At 36.3% G+C, this 18,156-nt stretch overlaps 1 protein-coding gene across 2 annotated transcripts in view; it reads right to left on the bottom strand.

Annotated features, from left to right (window-relative positions):
- The window catches only part of Rab2a (RAB2A, member RAS oncogene family), an 81,041-nt gene extending 62,923 nt beyond the window's left edge, over positions 1–18,118 (bottom strand). Inside the window, exon 1 of one of the 2 annotated variants that reach the window (XM_058584425.1) lies at positions 17,864–18,118. In XM_058584425.1, coding sequence (XP_058440408.1) covers positions 17,864–17,909 — 46 coding nt within the window. In that variant the 5' untranslated portion in view covers positions 17,910–18,118. The remainder of the gene's footprint in view (positions 1–17,863) is intronic. The other variant, XM_046460523.2, reaches the window with a different exon arrangement.
- Positions 18,119–18,156: the final 38 nt, after the last annotated feature.

Here is an 18,156-nt window from a genome sequence, read left to right as displayed (position 1 = left end):
CCAGTCCCTCCACCATCTGTTATTACTATATTCTTTAGAGTTCTCTCCAACCTTTAGCCAATTCTACCCATTACTCTAATCCCTTGCTTAATAGATTCTTTATATTAAACTTGCATGTTCAAAATTCTGGGTAGTTACTGTCTTCTAGTTTGACTCTGTTAAATCTGGCATAATTAATACATCTATCAATAAGAAAAGTCAATTTTAGTGGCTGGGGTTGTGGCTCAGTCGTAGAGCTCTTGCCTAGCATGTGTGAGGCACTGAGTTCGATTCTCAGCACCACATATAAATAAATAAAGATCCATCAACAACTAATAAAAATATTTAAAAAAAAGAAAAAAAGAAAAGTCAATTTTAGTTTGTAAAGTTGAAGTAGAGTTGTTGGAAGACCTGGTTTATCTTTAAGTGCAATATTTGTATAAATACAAAGTTTAATAATGTAAATCTTTAACAATTAGAAAATAAAAAGGATCATTTACTAATTTTCTCAGAGAGTAACTTCTAGAGATATTGAAGCTAAGAGAAAGTAAGATAACAAAATATGGCCAAAATAGCATCCCTGTTCTTTTTGTTCCTCCCAACTCATGGGGTTGTCTCCCACTATTTTTAATAGTAGAATCAGGACAAAGAAACTGAACTACATCTACCTCTCAAAATCTGAGAATGTCAGTTTGTTGGAATCAGTGAGGTCCTTCAGCATGTTTTTAAAACATGCAGGGTAACCAGTTAAGTCATGAAATCAACTTAGTAGATTATAACTAGTACTTAAAAAGGACTATGACAAAATGCAAGTATTTGACTTTACCCCACAAGGTTAGAAGTACTATTTAGAAATATAAATATATACTTATATTTATTTATAGTATAAATATATATATTTAACTTTGTACACATATCTGAACTCTGGGTTGCAATGTAAAATATACCTTATTCTATGGCTTACAGAAAACAAATCTGGCAATAATCGAATTCATATTCAATGAAAAATCTCATCCATGATATATACATGGTAAAATAAATCAACTGTGAGAAATCTAAAGTATTTCTATTCTCTTTTCATTAATGTTTACAAAGACAAGCAATCAAAGAAAAAAAAGCTAATTGAACAATTTGTTGACAATTTAATATAAATAAAAAAGGTAGAGTTAAAATTCAGACTCGACCTTTTAAATTCTAAATCATATTTTTCCGTTATACCACTGGACCTCTCTCAAAATTTGAGAATATCAGTTTGTCAGGATCACCGAGGTCCTCCAGCATGTTTTTAAAATAGTAAACATAACCAGTTAAGCCATGAAATCAATTTAGTGGATTATAACTAAATTTGTTATTTCTAAAATACATATTATTATTTGCAATCAATATTTCTAATATTAAAAAAAAGTCACAGCTCACTTTCCAGGTGACAGTAGCAATACTAAAAGGAAAAAAGGAATATTCAAAGAGAAATTACAGGGCAAAAATTTAATGAAGGAAGGTTTATAAAAAGAATATTTCCATGATGTTGACTTTATCCCAAATAATAATGTTCTGGTTAGGTCATCTAAATAAGTCAGGTATCTTAGCATATTTTAATTTCATCACTTTTCCAAACCTTTCAGAGACAAACACTGTAAGAACTATAGCATCCTAGAAATACATTTCACTATAGTAGTTTGGAGAGAATACTTTTTCATGATGCTAAGGAATGAAGGAATTTAGATGTAAAAGTATAAAATAAATTATTATGTGATAAATCTATTATACATGATCTTTAAGTTGTATGTTATGATATGAATGGTCTGTATTAAAATTAAAGGCTGTAAGCAATAAGAACTATTTTATGCAATTGACAGATTAATAAAAGTCAAAGGAGTGATGTTAACAATAACAATGAAACTATAAAATGAAACTGCTAAATTAACAGAGTAATCCATCAGTTATACACATAATCAATGCTGAGGTTAGACTGTTGAATTTAAGTACATGCCAAGCTAAAATTAAAATTCTTCTTAAATCTATATTCTTTTTTTAATATTTATATTTTAGTTATAGGTGGACAGAATATCTTCATTTTATTTTTATGTGGTGTTGAGGATCGAACCTAGTGCCTCACGCATGGTAGGTGGGCGCTCTACCTCTAAGGCACAACCCCAGCCCCTTAAATCTATATTCTTAATGGAAGGTTATCTGGCAGTGTCTATCAAAAGGAAATGTAAATACCAACTGGAAATTTGACTTCTCACACAAATGTAGAAGAATGCTCATAGTACCCTTTATAACAATATTCTTCAACAGGTGTAGGTGGACATTTGTTGTTTCTGGCAATCTAGCACCCAAGTACTTTTCTTTGAGTTCCCTGGCAGCTAGGGCAGAGACATTTAACTTTAGCCAATCAGATACTCCTGTTCAGAACTTGGAATCTTGAGGAGGGAATGTTACAATATCAGTCAATCATGAGATAATTCATGGTGGCTACAGTAGAGAGAGTCCAATAGAGTTCAGCAGGATACACCAAGCATCATCTTAAGCAGGATATAACGACACTAGGAATGTGACTATGTCTTGTCTTCCTTGGTTTTGCCCATTTTCAAGTTTAATTCTATTGCCTTTCTACCAATTTTGTAAACCAGTCAATCTTCAAAAAAAAATCTTCTGTTTAAGTTAACCAGAATTGGTTTCTATTTTTGGCTACCACAGATCCAGACTAACAGAGTCAGGAACAGATTAAATTAATTACAATTCAGCTATTAGTTAGATTTATATGTGGTGATATGGAAGGATACCCAAGACTTATCCTAAAGTGAAAAAAATAAAGGTGTGAAAAGGTACTAATTGTATCTATTGGTGGGACTGGCTCAGACAGACAGAAGCATGCATGTCTGTATATATAATATTCTCTCAGGCTTACAGATGCATAGAAAGTTTCTGGAAGGATACATAAACTACTGTTTACTGTGCTTACATATGTAAAGTACAAAGAGGGACCTTTGAAAGATGCAAGTTTTTCAAAGACCTATTTTTGTACTTGGGAGGCTGAGGTAGGAGGATCACAAATTCAAGGTCAACTTCAACAACTAAGCAAGACCTGTCTCAAAACAAAATATAAAAGGCAGGGGATGTAGCTTAGTAGTAAAGCACCTCTGGGTTCAATCTCCAATATCTCAAAAAATGAAACAAAACCCCCTATTTTAACACCAACACTATGCAAACAATAATTTTGTTGACCCCATCCAACCACCTCTGTTATTTAAATAGCCAGCAACACTTCTATATGACCCTAAATGGTTATATTATTAATTATTGGTCTGCTAAGAAAATTACAAGGAAGTCCAAAAGTAAACTAATGCACTATCAAGTATATTTTAATTTCCCTTTTTTACTCAAAAACATAGTTACTTTTTAATAAAATGAGGGGTGAAAATTCACATATTCACACTTAAATCCAACATGACTTCTTAATTTTGCCTGGAAATTTATCAATAAAAGAAACTAAAAGCCAGAAAGGATAAGAGAAAAGGTGGAGGAGGAAGGGTAGGGGGAGAAGTTTAAATGGCAAAAGAGGCTCATTAATTGCTGTACAAAGTCTTAGTAAAGGGTATAAATGTACCCCAATTAGAAAATGGTGAATAAGACTCCTCTTTGAAGTTGTCTGGAGGACAAAACCAACCCCTTAACCTATGTTACACAATACTCTTCACAGTACTGTCCCAAGATTTCTTTAGTTTTATATCCATGTCCCCCTAACTTTCTTATACTCTGACAAAACATACCACCATACTTTGTGTAACATTCCTGGTAATAAAATAACTGTGAAGAGCTCAGTTCATTTCTCACATAACTAATACACAGAGAGGCAAGAACACAAACTAATTCTACAGGACTATTAGGTGGGGAATTATAAAACAAGGTACAGCAAGTCTCAATGTTTCATTTATAAATTGGATTTAACAACTATTAGGATTACTTTGAGAACACACATACATCCATGCCACACAATAGTATTCAGCATACAAAAGGTGCTCTCTCAGTGTTTTTACTGAAAATCTAAGTCTGTTATGAGTCATTCACTCCAGTTAGAAAAAAAAATCCTCTCCATGTTCCCGTAAGTACTTTGCACATATGCCCATTATATTTGTTTGTAATTACTGTAGCAAATTGGTCTCCCCTTTAAGGTAAGATAGTCTTGTTCATTTCAATAACTCTAACACAAGGACTGCTACTAACCAAAGTATCTTAAATTACTTTTAAAAGGAAAAAAAAGCCAACCTCAAGTTTCTGCCATTTGGGCATGACTGCCAAACCCCTGCCTGAACAGCTCCAGTAGAAACCAACTTACCATTTAACAAACTCTTTCCATTTCATATAGAGCCCATATCCATTTATCTTCTACTAATGGTCTTGGTTCTGCTCAAGAAAAGCCAAGAAGTCTAAGTCCTCTTCTATGACAGTCACCCAATATTAAAAGTCATTATAATTCTCTCTTAAAGTGTTTCAGTGATTCTTATGTTCCTAAAATGTCATGGTTGAACCAGGTATGGCAGTACATTCCTGCAATCCCAGCTATATGGGAGTGTGAGGCAGGATGCAAGAGGGTCACAAGTTTGAGGCCAATGTGAACAACTTAGCAAGACCCTGTGACAAAATTAATGATAAAAAAAAAAAAAAGTAAGTCTGGAGAGGTAGCTAAATGGTAGAGTACCCCTGGATCCAATCCCTAGAACCACAAAAACAGAACAAAACATTATAATTGGTAGAGGTGTCATAATATCTTTGGTTTCCTAAGCACAGACTCGAGTTTATAGAAGTCTCCAAAATGAGGTTTTCCATAACTGACTTGCAATCAGGTCTGACAGAGCAGAACTATTATCTGCCTTATTGGTACATTATACTTTTATTGACCTAGCATCACATTTATTCATTTATTGGCTTTACTACTAGTCTGAATCATACAAATCAAGTCACATAAAACTTAAAAGTTTTTAAACATGTGCTATTATCTAACCAGGAGATTTCAATCTTGCTTGGATATAGTAGCTACTTTTAAAGTAAATACAGGGCTTTAACAATTTTTATTTAATTTCATTTTACTAAGTATAGCCAATCACTCTAGTTACCAAGGTCATTTTAGATTGTTATAATTCACATTACACACTAGCTTTTTCAACCATTATGAATTTTATCTAAAATGTTGCCAATGTTAAATGTAAAAAAACAAAAACCAAACAAACCATAACCATGTAGGAGCATGTACCCTCAAGCTTAGGTACTTGGACAGCCCTTTATGGATACAGTTTTTCAATCAGTTAAAAGTCCATTCAGGGGCTGGGGTTTTGGCTCAGAGGTAGAGTGCTCGCCTGGCATGCATGGATTTGATTCTCAGCACCATAAGGTACGGTGTTCACCTATGACTAAAAAATAAATATTAAAAAAAGCATATTGAGCTATGAAACCAATAGAATTTCTATACCTAATGACAAAGATTATCCTGAAAAAAAAAAATGTTAGCAAATACCTTTACTTGTAGGAACAGTAAATCAACTCAACAGGCATATGACTACTGTTTCAATTTGTAATGGGTAACTCATTTTGCTATTTATTAATTTTTGTATCAAGTTACGTTTTGAGCACAAGTGATCTGGGACATGTATACTCTTTTTTTTTGGGGGGGGGGTGCTGGGGGTCATGTATACTCTTAACACTAAATAAAGCTTTATCCAAAAAGATAAGCACTGATCAGTCAGGATCAATAATGCACACCTGTAGTCTCAGCTACTCAGGATACTGAGGCAGGATGTTCACAAGTTTAAGGTCAGCCTTGGCTACTTAGTGAGACCCAGTGTCAAAACAAAATAAAAAAGAGCTGGGGATGTAGCTCAATTCCCAATACCATCAAAAATAAAAAAGCAATGATCAATAGGTTCATTTATACCCAAAACTTCTGTAATCTACAAAGCTGACTCTCTCCAAAATTAAGAGAAATCAATGAAGTGGTATCACAAAAACAACAAGAGTGGGCATAGAAGAAATCAACGTAGAAGATGACTACTGGTCATATCATTCTTGAAGACTAGTAAAAAAAAAAAAAAATAGTACCTCCATTTTGACAGTCTTTTAAATCTTAAGTCGTTCATGAGGACATCGGCATCAAAGAGCTGCCATTTTGTAGTTTCCACATAATCCTATTTCCTTCAAATCAAGCAATTATGGTTTAAAGTCAACAGAACAGCTTTTTCCATAGGCAAGACTCACCCTCCTAACTTAATTTTAGGAAGTTCAACAGAAAAAAATTATCTCTAAGATGTTATTAATACAGCACTTTGCAGCTTATAAGGCAACTGTACATATTATTTACATTCAAGCTCACAAAAATCCTGTAAAGTAGATAAGCCAGGTAGCACTATTGGCTTTTCTAGATGGCAACACAAAAGATGAAGAGATTTGAACTTGACCAAAGAAATAAGCAAGCAGCAGAACTACCACACTAATCAAAATGCTCTAATTACAAATACTAGACTATTGGAAAATTTATAAGAGTGCTATCTAAGCTAAAATAACCATAGAGGACTTAGAATAATATATTATTTGACTTTTAGATGCATAGCAGTTATTGCTAAGAATGGATAAATGTAAAAGGGAGAGTCATCTATCAATTTTAATAATACTGGGGGCAGCAGAGCAACCATGAATAAACTACTTACATTGACATATCAACCATAAATAAATGAAGAAAACCAATAATTGTCATTTGAATTTCAAAGACAGCTACAAAGTTAGTGGGGGAAATGGGACCTTGTGTTTTGGTGATACGGGTACACTGGACAGGTGCTATACCAATTTTCGAACAGAAAACTTAGGAATTAATTGTTTGATTCCAAAATCCATTAGATTATTTTCTACTATGTCTTAGAAGAGGTGACATTATACATCATGGGAAATGTGACTACCATATTGCTTCTTGTGTGGGACATACACCTATCTCTAATCAAAAGCCCATGGTGAGTGGGCATACCTGTGATCTATGCCTTGATCCCTACTCATCTGACTGAACCAGGGTGGTACCTGATAGTAGAAATAAATCTATATTTAATAATTACTATATATATATATATATTAGCATTAAATTCTCCCTTTACAACACAGAACCTCAGACTGAATTTAAAAAAAAAACAAAAAAACAATGAGTTACAAAGAAAACCATAGGCTCTAAAAACAAAACAAAACAAAAATGACATAGAATGAAAGTCAACTGATAAGTACTTTGGAAAGACAGATCAGTTGGTAAAGCTGAAGATGTACATATCTTCTACTCACAATTCCAATGTAAGGTATATTTCTAGAACTATAACACACATCTCAAAAAGGCAGCACAAGAAGAATCTACGTAGTATTTTCTTTTATAACAAAAGCAAACTACCCTAAAGTACTATAAGTAAAGGGATAGGGAAAACTGATATAGCAAACAGAATAAAATTAAAATTAAACCAATCATAGCTGGAGATATAACTCAGTGGTAGAGTGCTTAATTGGCATGCCAAAACCTGGGTTCAATCCCCAGTACTGGGGGTGGTGGTAATTAAACCAATCAAGCAATTAATATCAATGAAACAGAGCAAACTGCATTAATACATAAACCTCTCAAAATACTGCTGAACAGAAAAGTTTCAGAGAAAGTAAAGTAATATCCTGTTAATATGGATTCGGAAAAAAAATACAAAAGATACTATATATTGTTACAGACACACACATATATATAGCAACTATCGGAAAACTTACACAGGAATAATAAACATTAAATTCAGGAGATTACCTGTAGGAAAGAGAGTTGAAGAGTATATAAGTGGTCTCAACTATAGCAGTAATGTTTATTTTCTAAAATTAATCAAAAAAGTAAGAAAAAGAAGCACACACCACATTCAGATAATATTCAAAATTAATATCATATTAAGTAAAAGTTGAGGGAAACAATGACAAAGGAATAATTGAATAAGATGGAGGGTTTCCAGATTCTATACCTACCTTATAAATTAGCCCCCAAATTCATGGGAGGGGACCAATCTGATAGAACTACAAGAAATACTTTTCAGAATGGATTTTTAGACTTTTTTTTTTTTTTTTTTTTGGTGGGGGGAGGTACAGGGATTGAACTCACCACCAAGCCACATCCCCAGCCCTATTTTGTATTTTATTTAGAGACAGGATCTCACTGAGTTGCTTACTGCCTTGCTTTTGCTGAGGCTGACTTTGAACTTGCAATCCTCTTGCCTCAACCTCCTGAGCTGCTGAAATTATAGGCATGTGCCACCACACCCAACTGGATTTTTATATTTGATCTCAGCACAAAGGCCAAGTGATTTAATGGAGAATTTTACCATCTCTCCCCAAAACTCAAAAAAAAAAAAAAGGAGACAAATGACTACATAGAAGATATGATCCATACCAACAGCTATCCTAATGGACATGAATTAGCTAATCTAATGAACCTGAAGTCACCAAACAATATACTTTTGAAGCATATATAGAACATGTACAAAAACTGACCAAATACTCAACTACAAAATTAGTTTTAAATACTGAACAAATTGGTTGGGGATGTAACACAGTGATAGAGTGCTTACCTAGCAAGCTGGAAGGCATGAGTTCAATTCCCAGCATGCCACACAAATCAAAACAAAATAAAATAAAACTGAAGGATCAATACTTACAGTCTATATTCTCTGATCTACGTAAAATAAAGTCAGCATTCAGTAATGGAAAGATTGGTAAAACATAAATATATTTAAAAAAACCTCAAACACACATTTCTAAATTATATCAAGGATTGAGAGAGAAGCCATAAGTGAAAAACAAAGATTTCAGAGTGTTCAGATGCCTAAGATGTGTTTACACAGTATTGCAGTTTGGATTCCGACTGTCCCTGAAAGGCTCGTGTACTGAAGGACTGGTCCTCAGTGGTGCGGCTCTGGGGGAAGTGACTGAATTACGAGGGATCTGATCTCATCAACTGATTAACCCATTGATGGATTCATAATTGAATGGATTACTGGGAGGTGGTGAAAACTGTAGGAGGTGGGCCTAGTTTAAGGAAGTAGGTCCCTGGGAGCTGCCCTGGAAGGGTATATCTTACTTCTGGTCCCTTCTGCCCGCATGCTTTCTCCTTCTCTGCTTCCAGGCCACAGTAAAAAAAGCAAGCTTTGCTCCTCCACGTGATTTCATGATGTACTGCGTCACCACATGCCCAGACAGTGTAATCGGATGACCGTGGACAGAAACCTCTGAAAATGTAAGCCAAAATATATCTTTCTTCCTTTAAGTTGACTTTCTCTAGTATTTGTCACAGTGACAGAAGCTAACACACAGTTTTTCTTGGATTCATATAAACCTTCTTTAAATTCTTATTACATTTCTTTTCTGAGCTAGTGGGTTTCTGTTCCTTGCAACAAATAGATCCTAGGACAAAATTGTCAATCTTTATAAATCACTATGGCTTTAGATGGTCAGATCCATTAAACTAAGCAGAGTTGTTATAAATATATAAACCTGGGATAAAATGAATCTTGATAAACTATCTCACTAATGTAAATAGCCTTCCATAAAACATCTAGATACTAAGGAATAGGGCAGGTATAAGAAAATACCAGAATCAACTAGAAAAGAAACAGAAGAGTCAAGGATAGCAGACTCCTTCAAGTACCAGAAGGCCACAAATGAGGAAGATAAGCAGAGGGGTGTGTGCATGTGCGTGTGTGATCAACACATTAGAGTACACAAAGAGGAAAAATAAATTATTTTTGCTTTGATCAGCAATATTCAGACATTATAGCATTGGTCAAATTTGGGTTAGGTTTTCAAATGCATATGGGGAAATTACAGAAACATTCAAGGAAGCAGGATAAAAAGTAAATATGAAATATTAACCATTTATTATTTAACTCACTATTACACATCTAATCTCATTTATTCAGTCCTATTTTATAGATGAAGACACCAGACGCAGGAAAGTTGCCCATGTCACATAGCTGATAAAGAGCTTAGTTTTTTACAAGGTAGTTCTACTCAGTTTTGAATGAGTAGAGGTCTTATCTGTCTAAGTAAAGGGAACTTACGGACTATGTACCTCCATAGCAATTGAGCAGACCAAACAATTAGAAGGCCACCGGAAGAGGTCTGATATAAAATTTGTGGGACTCAAGAAGTATGTATGATATGGAAGAGATCATGGACTTTGGGGTCAGAAAGAGATGAGTTCAAATTCCAGCTTGGTCAGTTACTAGCAGCATGATAAAACTATTAGTCTCCTTTTCCTCATGTAAAAAGTATGAGACTTCACTAACATTACTATTCAAATTTAATGAGTTACATCATCAGAGAATATGCCCTATAAAACTAATATCAGGAGTTAAGTATATGCACGTACATACTTTTAAAAAATGGAGACTGTAAGTAGGGTAAATGATTAGGATTGTCTCTTTGCACTGCTTAGCATTAAACATAGTGTCCACTTCAAAGAGGTGCGTGCAACTTCGTATTATACACTTCAGGTAGTAATTAATGTCCCTTTTGATTAACCATACTATCTCATTTGCTCTTTGGCCTCTATTGTAGGCTGAATAAGGCCCTCCAAAAGATGTCCACACCTGCATTACTGGAACCTATGAAAACATTACACTATAAGGTGAAAATTGCAGATGTGATTAGAATTAGAGCTTGAGACGGAGAGATTATCCAGGTAAGCCCAATCTAATCACAAGTCCCTAAAAGTGAAGAACATTTCCTAGATTAAAGAGCTGAGATGACCCAAGACGAATCATAAGGATTCAACACAGAAAGATATGGCTCACTGTGGCTGCCTTTGAAGGTGGAAAAAGGGGGCCACTGACCAAAAAATGCAGATATTTCCATAAGCTCTAAATGCGAAAGCCATCAGATGATAGCTAGCAAGAAAAGATGAATGGCAGCTCTATAACAACATGGAATCAAATTCTGCCAATCTGAATGAGTAACAACTCTCCAGAAAGGAAATCCAACCTTGCTGAAACCTTGATTTTAGCTTGGTGAAACATACTGGATTTCTGAATTACAGATTCAATCCCAAGTTAAATTTGTATTGTTTGAACCCCTAATTTTCTGGTAGTTTGTTATGGTAGCACTATAAAACATACCTTCTCCTACCATTGTCATTTAAAAAATTATAAATTTTTATACACATGCCCTTAAATCCTTTTAGAAACAAGTAGGAATAAACTAGTCAAAGAATGCAGTCTTCTCAGCAGAGCCTACCTAACACACAAATTCATCATTCACTGAAGCACAAGCTCTGTGCCAGACACTATCCTGTCTTGAAGGAGTTGGCTGCAACATGTAGCCATCAATATTAATTTTTCTTCCACTCTTCCTCAGTTTTGGCCATAAACACAGTAACTGTCATCAATACCTGAAAACATTTTGAAACGAGAACTGAAGAAACCTAAAGCTTCATCACAGCTATGAAAATAAAAAACTAAGAGGTGGCAGGAGGGAAGCTAAAAGGGGAATAGAGTGAAGCCATCCTGTATTCAAGGGCATGGCACACTTTGTTCTATTTTTTCTTACCAAAAATAATTGGTTCCAAACATCCTCAGTTTCTTCATCTGTAAAATAGTAATCTTAAAGATGTACAGAAGGATTAAAAGATAACAAGCCTCAGCTCAAATTGTAGCTCAACTCCAGAGCTACCACTGCACTTGCACCACATTAAAAATAAATCCTTAGCACCACATTAAAAATAAATATTAAAAAACAACAACAAAAAGAAATAAAGGTTAATTTATTTCATTTTTTAAATATTTATTTTTTAGTTATAGTTGGACATGATACCTTTATTTTATATATTTATTTTTATTTGGTGCTGAGGATCGAACCCAGGGCCTCTCATGTGCTAGGTGAATGCTCTACCACTGAGCCACAATCTCAGCCCCAATAAAGGTTAATTAAAAAAAAAAAAAAAAAAAAAGATAATAAGCCTTTAACGTGAAATAGGAACTATAAAATGTGTGAAGTATTCCTTATGAGAATATACTACCAAGACACTGTGAAAAGCTAATGTGATGGTTATACTTTAGGGATTACTAAAATGAAATTCCAGAAAAGAAAAAGTTTGAAAGGAGAAAGTTTAACAGTAAGAAAAGAAGAATTCATTTTAGAAAAAATAGGCAAAAAAAGGACTGTGATTGACCAATAGAGGAATGTTGTAGTACTCCTACTAAAAACAATACATTTTTAAAAATATAGCTAGTATTTACTGTAGAGCTACTAAAATGTAATATCTGAGAAGACAAAAGTTGAGAAACACCACAGGAATTAAAAGAGGGTAATTACCTGTGTACAGTAGCAGAGGGAATCTTTTTTTTTTTTGCCAGACATCTATTACTTACACACGGAGAAAAACAGCTAAACTCTATAGAGTATTTTAAAACTTGCAAATAAACAGAACTGATGAAATTATGCGAAAAGTTTCATGTAGAAAACTACAAGTTAGGGAGCAGGCAAGGGAGGCTCACATGTGGCTGTAATCTTTGTAGCAAAGGACACAGCCTTGCAGAAACAGGATGAGCAAAGAATAAAAAGCTGGGCCAGGAGAGGAGAAAAGAGCTGAGATGGTAAAATTTGGGTGTGTTCAAAGAAAACAGCAAAATTACTGGCTACTACTAAGAGGAGGAGATCTAGAGATAACATGGAGGGGAGGGAACACTGGGAGAGATACAAGAGAAGATTAATTTCATGGTAAAGAGGGACTGGAATGGGACAAAAAGGACATGAACATTAGACAAGGAAGATGGATATTATCTGTCTAAACATTTCACTCCTTCCTTCCCTTTCACACTTCATATTCAATGAAATAGCTCATACTATGGTTCTAGTTTTAACTTCCCAATGCTCCCTTTATTAAAAAAAAAAAAAAAAGTACCAGTACCATATGTGATATGGCTTAAAACTTAAACAAACAAACAAAAAAAAATTGTGAGGAATCCCACAATATAGAAAGCCCCATTTCACCAATACCAACTTTCCCAGTATAAACATACAATTCTATTCTCCTCCCCAGAAGTCACTGTAACTGTTAAATGTGTATGAGATGTTTTCTGCATATTTACATGGTATAAATAAAAATCCAGTTTTTAAAAAAACATAAATGAAACTATACCTTACATTTTTATTACTTGCTTTCTCTCTCTCATCTACTTCTTCTTCTACACACACACACACACATTTTTTTGATACCAGGGCTTGAACTCAGGGGTGTGTGACCACTGAGCCACATCCCCAGCCCCTTTTTATTTTGAGACAGGGTCCTGCAAAGTTGCCAAAGCTGGCTCTGAACTCATGATCTGTCTGCGTCAGCTTCCCAAACCACTGGGGCTACAGGCATGCACCATTATGCCTGGCTTCTCATTCACTTCTTAAATCTAACAGTGTGGCAAAGCACTCTTGCCTTCCTAACATTTTAACCAACAATCCCTGGCTTCTGCATTTGACATTGGTTATCTGCTTTTCTGGGATCTGACTCCTCTGTGAAGTCCATGACTGTGTCCTGTCTCTCTCTCTCTTTTGATTCCTCCTTCTTAATCTCCTTTCCTGATAATGCTCCCATCACAATTACACTTTCTCCTCTGTCAATATTCACTATGAATGACCACAAGGTACTTCATTCTAGCAGGGCAACTCTGTCAGATTCCTGTGTGTCAATGGTTTTGCCTGTATACCAAATCTCCCAAATCATTTTCATCAAATAAACAACAGTTTTCATTTTTTTGTATGATATGTAATTTCACTTTAACTACTTGAATCATGTTATAATCAACAAGTCCTGATGCTAAAGGAAGAGGATGGAAATATGCAGGGAAGAAAGTTGGGGGTTAACTAGCAGTGAGTGGAAGCTCACTAATAACTATTTGCTTTTTATGAGATTTTTTTGCTTCCCTACAAAACCTCCCAATTTCAATAGTTCAGATCATGAACTCTCAGACAATAATGATTTCATTTTGTGATAAGCACCCAAATCTTTAACCCAGGTTACTCTCTTGAGCTGCAAACATGTACTTTCCCTGAGATACAAACATTCCCTCTTGCCCATAAGGCAAATTCACACACATCATTCTAATTTCAGCTCAGACATCACCTCTGCAGTTATGCCTTGCAGCAATTCCCCTGATGGCAGGCAAATTTATTAAAAAAAAAAAAAAAAGAAAATTCACTAAAAGGCATGCCTTTATATTTAAGACAAAATCAAAAGCTGTCCTAACAAAAGGGTTATTTAAAATGCAAGTGGGAGTAGGAAGAAGGAGTAGAGAAAAAAAGAAAATATAATTCAACAGAAAGAAATGAAGTTTGCTGCGGCTGGGGATATAGCTCAGTTGGTAAAGTGCTTGTCTGGCATGCATAAGGCCTTGGGTTCAATCCCCAGCACTACCAAAAAAAAAAAAAAGAAGAAGGAAAAGAAATGGAGTTTGCTTCTATCTTTAAAAAACATTGACTAATAATAATAATAATAAAAAAGAACAGTTTGAATAGGAATTGGCCAGGTGACAAGGTTCTGACATAATATCCCCCCATCACCCCCAGGTGGGACAAGAAGGGGCATTTCAGATAAAAGGATACAACCTGGTTCCTGACTGAGTGCTTGGCTGAGGTGCCTGGTTAGTGATGAAATTAAAATGGTAGACAGATGCCAGAATTTTAGGAGCAACAAATTATGGGTTTATTATAATTTTTCTCTTGATAATTATCTGCTTATAATATTAGGCGAGGCTTGCACTTTCCACTTTATATCTAGATTTAAATGACATATTTTCCTAAATGATTTTTCAGAAACAAGACATTACCTATGAAAATAAAAGCTACATTTAGCTGCATTTGGTCTTACTGTAAAAAAACAATTCAACAGTATCATAATATAGAAGTGTTAACAGCATCTTCCTTAAAAGAGGGAATCCTAAAAAGGAAAAATGTGCATGATTTCTTTCTTTTGAGAAATCAAAGCACTTATCCTTTCATAACACATAGGACTAAGAGGAGGAAAGGCTAAGAATGACTATTTTCAAGATTAGGGAAAGTGAAAGACAGGAAAATTAGTGATTTCCTTCATTCTAAGTTGCATGTTTTTCACACTATGACTTTTTAAAAAATCAAGATGGAATTCAAACTATTGATTTAATGTCATCTTTTGGTGGGGAGGGTCACATTACAACTATGGGTATAATTTGCATTAAGGAAATGGTAAAGGATTTGGGTCAAAGTCAGTAAGCAAGAAAGTGGTAGACTCGACTAAAAAAATTCTATAGAGTTATTAATGTATACTAATAGGAATATAGTGGACTTTTTGGCTTCTTCTTTATTAATTTAATTAAATATATTAGGCCTACTTAATACTAGCTCTTCCCTGAAACAAAAGTCATACAAAACACTTTTTTACCCTCAAGAAGTACATATTCGAGGGCTGAAGCTATACCTCAGTGGCAGAGTGCTTGCCTAGCATGTGTGAAGCACTGGGTTTGATCCTTAGCACCATACAGAAATAAATAAAGGCATGCTATTCAAACACGACTACTAAAAAAAAGAAAAGAAAAAGAAATAAAAATTTAAAAAATACATAATCAAATAGAGATGCCTAGACAATTACCCATAAAACAAAACAGACTGGGATTAACATCAGAAGAATGATACAAAACAAGAAATAAAAATGCAGAAAAGTGGCAGTCACTTCCAGTCCGGACATCAGGAAAATCTTGGCATATAGCAAGAGCTCAATAAATGCTGACTCTGCAGGCCTTACAGAAGACCTGGATAAGACTGAGGAGGACTGACAGATTTTCTGAAGAAAAATCTGTGACAAGAAGGTACTCCAAGAAGAGGGAGCAGCAGGGCCTGGGGAAAATCCCAGAAACCAGTCACTGGCTCTACTGGCAAGGTGGGAAACACAGAGAAAGAAAGCTAGAAAAACAAATAGGAATTAAAATATGGAATTTATTGAAGCTCAAACTGAAAAACCATGAGGGAACAAAGAAGTTGCCTCCTGACAACTGACACATTTCAGAAAGATTAAACTGACAAGTGAACTGTACTGGTGGAATGACAGTGGGGAGAAAATGCTACTTTACAGAGTCAAGTATCCAATATTCAGTGCCTAACAGCAGCAATGCGGAGAAAGGTATGCCTTCCCTTTGAACTGCATAGGGAATTTTTGGACAAGTACATATTTCATAAGGGTGGAGCACCAACTTGTTAATATTATAGCCACACTTCTTCCTGCACAATCCTTTATTTACCCATAGTAGGTCCTCAATAAAAAAAAGCTGAAATGCTGTGGCTGTGGTTGAGTGGTAGGGCACTTGCCTCATATGGAGGAGGTCCTTTTGAGTTGGATCTCCAGTACCACTACCACAAAAAATAAAATTAAATTAAAAAAAAGTTGAAAGGTAATCTGCAAAGTCTAAACTTGCCTGTTTGCTACTGCTAAAATAATCTGTTACTCTTCCATTTCTCAAACCTACTCATCTTATAGTTAATCTGACACCTTCCCAATCTCATTTTTTTTTAAATAATCTAAATGGTTTTAGAACCCTCCTTTCTTTCCAAATATACCACACCATTTTGTTACCAAACATTTTGAAAACACTGCTTTTACCCAGGATTTTACATAGAAAGCCATCAGTTTCCATTCACATGCAACCCTCCCACCCAAAAATGCTGAAAAAAAGCACACTAACTTTCTTCTAAGGCAGCAAACAACATGCTTCCATAGTTACTTATAGAACCTGCTACATCATTAGCGCAACTACAAGTTGCTGCTTACATTTCCAAAGTTGTGCAAAGGGTCCAAAGTTGTGCAAGAGTAACCACTGAAATCAGACTCTGGTATATTAATAGTTATAACACCTGAACAGTCTTATGTTTATTATTAGATTCAAAGTAATGCCATAATCGCAGGTATTAAAAATATTTTACAAGTTTGCTGATATATTTGTGAAATATACTAGGATGTTATTTTAATTGAAAATAATTGACTTTTCTTCTGCTTCTAATGGACATGAGGTCACCCGAAAATTAGCAGTTATGACCCAGGACTTGACACGACTGACATAGCGTCCCCAACATACACACACATAGGCACACACCCAGAGCAGTGATTGGCCTTGCATTACTATCAAGTCAAAAAAAAAAAAAAAAAAAAAAAACCAGTTTACACGTGGCAAAAGTAGCCAGAACTCTTTGGTGCTTTAATGACCCCGAAAGGGATTACCCACTCGTCTATTCATGTGATGTAACTTATTGACTTCGGAGTTGAGGGTATTAAAAATAATAATGTTTTTTTTTTTTTTTAAAGGGTTTCTCCTCCATTCAGCTGGCTGTTCTACACCAAGGGAGCGCCTTGTTCAGGCCTGGGCGGGTGCGTGCAGGTCGGAGAAGGTGGGACTAATCCGAAAAATCAAGACTAGGGTCACATCACCTTCTGCTCTCTTTTGCCTCCCTATTTCTCTGGGGCCGCGAAGAGACCCAAGAAAGGAGGCCCTAGAGACGGAGTGCAGTGATTTGAGACGGGCCCTGGCGGCTCCGTGCCGGGCGGCACTGCTGTCACACAGTCTCCCAACCCGGCATCGCAAACGGCCGCCGCGGCTTTCGGCTGCAGGGCTGGCCGGGCGGGGGCCGCGGACCGGGCCTGGCCAGACCAGGCCGCGGCCGCTCCAGTGCCCACGTCACCAGCTCCAGCACTGCGGAAATGGAGCGGCGAGGCCGGGAGGGAGGTGCCGGGTGGAGTCTGCGCCCGCGACGCCGCAAGGCGCCGTTTGCCCCTCGGTCCCGGCCCAAGGGCCGCAGACAGCTGCTGGGCCGCGCCCGAAGCCCTCACCTGTGTCGCCGATGATGATGTACTTGAAGAGATAGGCGTACGCCATGGCCGCGGCCGCTCGGTGCCAGGGCACACGGCTCCTCCTCCTGCTACTGCTCCTCCTCCGCGCCCCTCACCCCGGCGCCGCTGCCTCGAAACGCCAGGCCCCGCCCGCTGTCGCCGCCGTGGCCGTCAGCCGCTGGGAGTGAGGGGCCGAGAGGAAGCGGTACAAACTGACACCCGCGAAGCCGAGTGAGACAGCGCCCGGCTGAGCCCAGCCGAACAATAACAGCCGCCTCGGTGCCTCCGCCCCG

The sequence above is a fragment of the Marmota monax genome, unplaced genomic scaffold (genome assembly GCF_021218885.2).
Source record: "Marmota monax isolate L192 unplaced genomic scaffold, Marmota_monax_Labrador192_F-V1.1 WCK01_AAM20220418_F8-fsc00063, whole genome shotgun sequence".
In the NCBI taxonomy this organism is placed as follows: domain Eukaryota; kingdom Metazoa; phylum Chordata; class Mammalia; order Rodentia; family Sciuridae; genus Marmota; species Marmota monax.
Note: the sequence above shows the minus strand (reverse complement) of the source record. Positions and strands in the feature narration are given on the sequence as shown.